This window comes from Pteronotus mesoamericanus, unplaced genomic scaffold, assembly GCF_021234165.1.
Source record: "Pteronotus mesoamericanus isolate MK-2021 breed Mesoamerican mustached bat unplaced genomic scaffold, CSHL_Meso_final scaffold_408, whole genome shotgun sequence".
In the NCBI taxonomy this organism is placed as follows: Eukaryota; Metazoa; Chordata; class Mammalia; order Chiroptera; family Mormoopidae; genus Pteronotus; species Pteronotus mesoamericanus.
Window position 1 is genome coordinate 7,267,988 of NW_026555315.1, and position 6,956 is coordinate 7,274,943.

At 53.0% G+C, this 6,956-nt stretch overlaps 1 protein-coding gene across 1 annotated transcript; it reads right to left on the reverse strand.

Moving 5' to 3' along the window:
- Nucleotides 1–294: 294 nt before the first annotated feature.
- ASB16 (ankyrin repeat and SOCS box containing 16) lies at nucleotides 295–6,311 on the reverse strand. Its single transcript, XM_054593282.1, has 5 exons — nucleotides 5,930–6,311; nucleotides 4,191–4,458; nucleotides 1,403–1,895; nucleotides 960–1,073; nucleotides 295–560 (listed from the first exon to the last, which is right to left on the reverse strand). The coding sequence occupies exons 1-5, from the start codon at nucleotides 6,228–6,230 to the stop codon at nucleotides 375–377; spliced, it is 1,362 nt and encodes a 453-aa protein (XP_054449257.1). The 5' UTR covers nucleotides 6,231–6,311; the 3' UTR covers nucleotides 295–374.
- Nucleotides 6,312–6,956: the final 645 nt, after the last annotated feature.

Here is a 6,956-nt window from a genome sequence, read left to right on the forward strand (position 1 = left end):
TCCCTCAAATGACAATGGCAACTAAGCGTCACTCTTTAGGAAGCTGAACAGATACAAGTTGGCAGGGGACAGGGGTGCAACAAGGATCACCACCTCCTGGATCTGGGCCTGGGTGGATGGAGGGGCCGTCATCCACTTGGGCACAGGACAGGAGAGGGGTGAAGGCTGAGTCTGCAGACCTTCCCATCAGAGGGCAGGGCTGAAGCTCAGACCGGGCTGGAGGTCAGCAGTTGGCTCAGGAAGCCAGTGGAGGGATGAGCCTGTCCAGGACTGTGCGCAGCGTGGCTGGAGGGCGAGCGACTGGTTCTCTGGGGCTGAGGGATACGATGGATGAGGAAAGCGGGACAAGCTGTGGGAGCAGCCTGGCGTGGCGCTCACTGGATGTGCCCCTCCACACGAAGCAGCAAGTAGTCCCTGAGGAGCTGGGGCAGCGGGAGGCGCGCAGCGGCCTGTCGGCAGCGGTCACCCAACTGAGCGCGCACAGCCAGCCGGGCCAGGTGCTGCAGCCGTCTTGGTTGGTTCACCATGCTCAGGGCTGAGCTATAGAAGGCTTCATGCTCCTAGACGGGTGGAACAGGGTCAGACAAGGCCCAACACCCTTGACTCTGCCCTTCCACGGTGGGCCACCTAGTGGTAGGGCCCTAGTATTTTGCAGCATGTAAAATTCGGTGCGTACTGAAGGACTCAAGATTGCGAGCCAGAGAGCTGGGGCCACACTGCAAAGCCCCATCTCAGCCATGTCTGTGCCCACCCCGACTCCAAAGAGTCTGAGCGCCCACCGAGTTGGAGAAGCCTGATAAATGTGTGGAATTAGAGGGGGTTCTGAGCTGCTAGAAACCAGGGGTTTCACTCTGCCCGCCACCAGCCCAGGGGCCCTCCTGCCCTCCCTCTAGGAAGCCCACCCTCCCTTCCATCTCCCCCGGAGTCCGGGATCGATCTGTGCCCCGGGGCGGGCGTACCTGCCACAGCTCTGGGAGTACGGCTTCCACCCAGGTGTCACAGGATGGCACACAAGGGTAGGCATTAAGCAGGACTTCCAGGGCCCGCGGAAAGTTGGCACAGTGTTTCAGCATCTAGGAATGGAAAGAGGGCCTCCGGGGCACCGTGCCTCGCCCAACCAGGGGCATGCGCCTCTCATACTTTCCATGCATCAGTTTACCGCGCTCTCGGGTGCTCCACAACTTCCTGGCCCCAGCTAGTTTCCTGCGGACCTATTTTCTCCCTTGGATACCTTCCCCCATAGCCCTCACTGGTTCTTCCCAAGATGGAGCCAAACCTCTGGCCACAAACGGTGGGCTCCGTGACTCGACCCCGTCCTCTTCACCCAGAGGTGAGCCAATTGCATAGGCAGCCCTCCACCCCGAACTGGAGCCGCCTTTCACAGGCTCCTCCCCCTACGCACCTCAGGGTGCACTGGCTGGGCCCCGTAGTCCAGCAGCGCCGCGAAGAGGACCTCGGGCTCCCAGTTAGGCGCATCCTGGACAGCCTGCAGCGCACAGTCCATGGGTGTGTGGCCTGCTGCATTGGGCACTCCGACGCAGGCCCCGTGGCGCAGCAGCAGCTCGGCCAGGGCCCCGCAGCCATTGGCACAGGCGTTGTGCAGTGGCGTGTGGCGCTTGCGCCCGGCCACGCGGGCATCAGCCCCGGCCTCCAGGAGCTGGCACACCGCAGCCTGGTGCTTCCGGCTGCTGCCCGGGCCTTCAGCCCCAGCACAAGCCGCGTTCAGGGCCGTCTCACCCTGGCTGGTGCGCAGGCGCACATCGGCTCCGTACTCCAAGTAGAGAGCCACGTGCTCCTCCAGGCCGCGCGCTGCCACCACGTGCAGGGGTGTCACCTCGCTGTCCCTCGCAGCGGCATTCACCGTAGCTCCAGCCTCCAACAGCAGCTTAGCGCACCTGGGGGGCAGGGCACAAGGTGCCACGATAAATCCTGAGAAATCAAGGCGTGGCCTGGGAACCCCTCAGCCTGCTGTCATCCCTTACCCCCTTTCTTCCCGTCCCCCACAACTGGAGGCGAACCTGGTGTCCACCGTCAGACTTACAGAAAGCCCCGCGGCAGACAGAAGAGCTGAAAGGCCCATGAAAGTCACCAAAAGCATCTTCAGTTTTCACTCGAAAAACTTCAGCCCAAAAAGGTCACAGTGCAGCCAAGGACACACAGCAGGTCAGTGGCTACGCCGGAATTAGTACTCACTGTTCCCGACTTCCCGGAGTCTAACCTGACGCCCCAATGCCACTGAGACCCCAAGGCCTGGTTCTGAATCATTTGTCTCGACATTTTTTTAAAGGTTTTATTTATTTATTTTTAGAGAGAGGGGAAGGGAGGGGGAAAGAGAGGGTAAGAAACATCGATCAAGGGTCGCCTCTTGTAAATGCCCCAACTAGGACCAAACCAGTAACCCCAGCACGTGGCCTGACTGGGAAGCAGACAGACAACCTTTTGATTCGCGGGATGATGCCCAACCAACTGAGCCACACCAGTCAGGGCTGTCTCCTAACATTTTGATAGCACGCACATAATTGGAAACCCACTACTGTGTATACTATGAAACAGAAAATTAAAAGAAATTCTAGTATTTTTCTCCCTGCCTCCAAACTTGAAGACCACCCTTTCAGACAAGCCATACCCATTCCAATAAAAAAAGTCACTTGGGGACCTACCTACTCCACTTTCCTCTAAAAAAAAAACAAAACCAAACAACAAAAACTAGATTTTAGGAGCACACGTCTTTTCGCAGTCTTCAAGCTCCTGGAAAAATTACAGGCCAGAACACTGTAGAGGCAAATATTCATCATTAACCACCATGGGGTGAACCAAACACACAACAAACTAAATTAATGATGAAACTAAAGTAACAGTAATTCAGAATTAAAAAGCCAGAATGCCAGTCACCAAAGCTCAGGAGCAGATCTAGCAACCCCAATGAAAACCTGACGGCCAAGTGTCCTTCCCCCAATGGCCAGAACTTCAGTTCCTTCAGTGCACGTGTCCAGTAGACACTTTGCTCAGTGGCCAGGAATTGAGCAGCAGCCAGTCATTCATAACAACTGAATTCATTTCCTTGGTAAATTCTAATCATGGGCTAATTTTTGCTTCCAAATACTAATCTTAACATTGAAAATCTCAGCAGGATTTCAGTAAGCGGAACTATTCCCACATCACTTAAAAGGATAAAGTCCCATAAGAACTCAAGGAAGGGCCGGGGGAGAAAAAAGAACAAATAAAACAATAACAACAACAACAACAAAAGGAAACAACAAGCAAAACAGAAAGGGCTAAAAATTTTGGATCACTCTGTTCCATCCCTGATCTAGATTTAAGCAGGGGAGAGGTTCCCAGCACGGGGCCTGTGGAGTGTCCCCCAGGAGTGATTGAATCCTTACCAGGGACACCCTGTCTGTGGGCCCAATTTATAAAAATGCAAATACCACCATATAGGGGGGCCAGGAAACTGTTAACCTTAAGAAGGTGGGAAGAGAAAAAAAAAACAAAAGGTGGAATGAGAGCTGCTATGTGGGGCTGCATACTAATGTTGGGAAACACCAGGCTTGATTTTTTTTTTTTTAAGAAAATTTGTCTTTGTGCCAGGAAAGATATTTGTTCATAAGTCATGCAGTTTATCAAGGATTTAAGATTTTATTTATTTAGAGAGAGGGGAAGGGAGGGACAAAGAGAAGGAGAGAAACATTGATGTGCAAATAGAAACATTGATCAGTTGCCTCTTGCAGGCCCTCAACTGGGGACCTGGCCCACAACCCAGGTATGTGCCCCAACTAGGAATTGAACCCACAACCTTTCAGTTTGCAGGCTGGTGCTCAGTCCACTGAGCTACACCAGCCAGGGCTAGATCTCTCCTGATGCCTACCTCAAAACAGCTAGGAGTTTGCCTACAGAGGGTTCCCAGGGAATGAGAGACTGTAGTTGAAACAGGGTTTTCCCAAAAAGCAACAGGGCTTTTCTGCCTTCTGGGCTTAGCTGATGTGACCTTGGACAAATCACTAAACCTTTTTGAGCCTCAGTTTAGTCTCTTTAGTCTCCCAGGTTGTTGTGAGGACATGAGAATATAAGGTGCTTCTCCCTTCTGGCCATGTAAGCTGCAGACCCTCTCTCCCTCCCTCCCTTCCTCCCTCCCTCCCTCCCTCCCTCCCTCCCTCCCTCCCTCCTTCCCTCCTCATACCCTGGGCACTTACTGCAAGGACCCAGGGGCTGTGCAGAGATGCAAGGGAGTTGTGCCTTCCTCAGACAGTATATTGGCCTTGGCGCCAAAGGTCAGCAGCAGCCGCACGCAGTCCGCCTGGGCCTGGGCACATGCCTCGTGCAAGGCTGCCCGGCCCCCAACCCGGGCATCCAGCTCAGCTCCCTGCTGGATGAGGTGGCGGGCGCAGTCCGTATAACCTCGGGCCGCAGCAATAGTGAGAGGCACTGTCTGCTTGGTCTTGGGGGTCAGCACCCAGAACCCTGTGGAGAGTATACAGTGTTTGGGGGGAGGATGAGACCCACAGGCAGGGCAGGCTGCGGTGAACGGCTGATGTTGGCTTTCCCTCTGTACCCCTGGCCAAGCACACAAGCTCTGTGCCCAGCTGTACCTGTGGAAGGGGCTCATTCAAGCCCTGATTTGGGAGATTAAGTCGGAAAAGCCTTTTAGAACAGTTTGTCAATCTGTAACAAAACATAGTATGTGTGTCACAGAAACAAAAATTGTTGCTCTTTAAAACCCTAAGAGCAATTAAAGAAGGTGAATCTTGTTAGGGTCTTTGAGCTGCTGATGGAGTTCTTGCCTCTTTTGGTTCCCTTGGGGCTCTGGCGTTGGGGGTGGGGGAGAGTTATAAACAGGAGGTCCTGGAGCTGAGCTTGGAAGCAGCCAATGAGCAGAGATGAAGGAGCCGTGAGTTGGGAGTTCCATGACACTGCTGGGGTGGGGAGGGTGTTGGGGGGAGGTTGGAAGGAGAGGATGGGAGGTGGGGGAGGGGAAAGGAAGAGTGGTGAGAGGGTATGATCACAGGACCGGTGTTGGATCCAAATTGTAGAAATGACGAAAGCCCTGTTAAAGGACACTGATGCTTAATATCCAACTATAAGTTGTTTGCATTATGGCAAAGTACATCCTGAGTAAAGCATGTTTTGTTTATTATTAGGATTGAAATAAGGCCAAGTGCCATTGGAAGGATGATGGACATGCTGCAGGATGAGACCAGGATGTCTTGTGCAGGTTCCCGTCTCTAATAGTTGAAGACAAGCAGGAATTTGGAGCCTGTGGTGACTGTACAAACACACTCTCCACGGATTTTGAATCCCCAAGTCTGTGGGCGGGGTTGGAGGCAATCCCTTGTCCACTAAATGGGGCAACCTGAATTGAGGTGTTTGCTTTACATGGACAAACCCTCCAGTCAGAATAGATCCTAAGGAAATCAGCTGGCAAGTAGGCAAAGAAGTTCATCATATTGCTATTTAAAATAGTCTTTAAGAAAGGAGCCCAATCTATCCAATCCATTTGGGGGCCGAGTTATATAAATCATGGCATACCTGTAGAGTAGAATTTATGCCCCTATATGAAATATTATGTCAATGTATGGTTATTGACATATGTTACCTGAAAAAAATGAGGTTATAAAATAGCATATGGATTATAATATCATTCTGTGGAAGAAGGAATATTCATGTGTGGATATATATTCATAGAAAAATTATATTAGAATATAATTGTGTTCCTATGTAGTTAATATAACACATTGGTATAACTTTAATTCTGATAAAATGTACAAACCACTAACCATGCCTCTTCTCTGTTTAGGAGGGAGCTGGCATGAGCAGTGGGAAGAAATAGTGTAGTTTATGTTCTGGAGGGAGGGGACGGGGCTGAGATGTTCCCCTTTCCCCACCCCCACCCTTCCCTCTCCTGCCTCTTCTGCCCCCACCTGCTGCTCCCTACCCTGTTCAGGAGACCAGGCCAGCTGGTTGCTCACAGTCTCCACAATCATGTTGGCAGCATCTTCATCCTGGAACAAGGCTTGGACCTGTTGCAGGTCGCCAGAGAACAGGGCATTGTGGACCGCTGGGGCTCGGCACGAGCGGCGTGGCCTAGTGAGTCGGGCCCTGGAGCTTGGGGAGCACCTTTGACTCCGGCACCGCTGGGCCGCTGCCTGGCGCCGGTCCTCCCACTCCAGCCACTCTCGCTGCAGGCGGAGGGAGCGCAGTGTGGAAGAGGTGAAGGGGAAGGTCTCTTTGGCCATGAGAAGGGGTGCAGGGATCTGGCCTGTGGCAGCTGGGCAGAGCCTGGTGACTACCACCCTTGTTCTGAGGAGCCACCCTGCCCCCTCACCCGTGATCCAGGGAGAGCAGCAGCTGAGGCTATAAATAGGCTCTTCGCTCTCTGGTAAACACATTTGCCCAGAGTCCTGATCCTGGTGCAGAGAAGGTGTTGGGCCAACCCCCCCACCCACACAGGGGTAGGGCCAGCCCCTGCCCCTGCTCACGCCCTCCCGCTGGGCAGCAGGCCCTCAGAGGAGGCCGTCCCTGCACCCCAGGGTCCACATCCTCCCGCTTCCCAGGAGTGAGCACCTTGGGTTGGCAGGACTGAGGTGAGCGAAGCAGTCAGTCAGGGAGGTGGACAAGGGGGAAGAGCCAGAGTCCCCCGGCCTCCCTGATGTTGGCTGGAGGGCGGACACCAGCCCTGGGAAGAAGGGCAGGTAGAGGCAGAGTTCAAACAGCTCTTCCCGCACCTGCAGTAGTAGCTGTAGCTCTGCACATGTATGCACAGGGCTCAACAATATTTAAATCACTTTTATATCCATCTTTACTTGATGACCATATTTCCTGGCTCACCCAGGTAAACAGTAAACTTGGTGTTGACACTAAAGTATATAATCAGGCTAATTATCACACTTGAACACCTCTGAGGTGGGTGGTTTTATGTCTGTTTACTGAGGAGAAACTAAGGCTTAACAAGGTAAAACTGC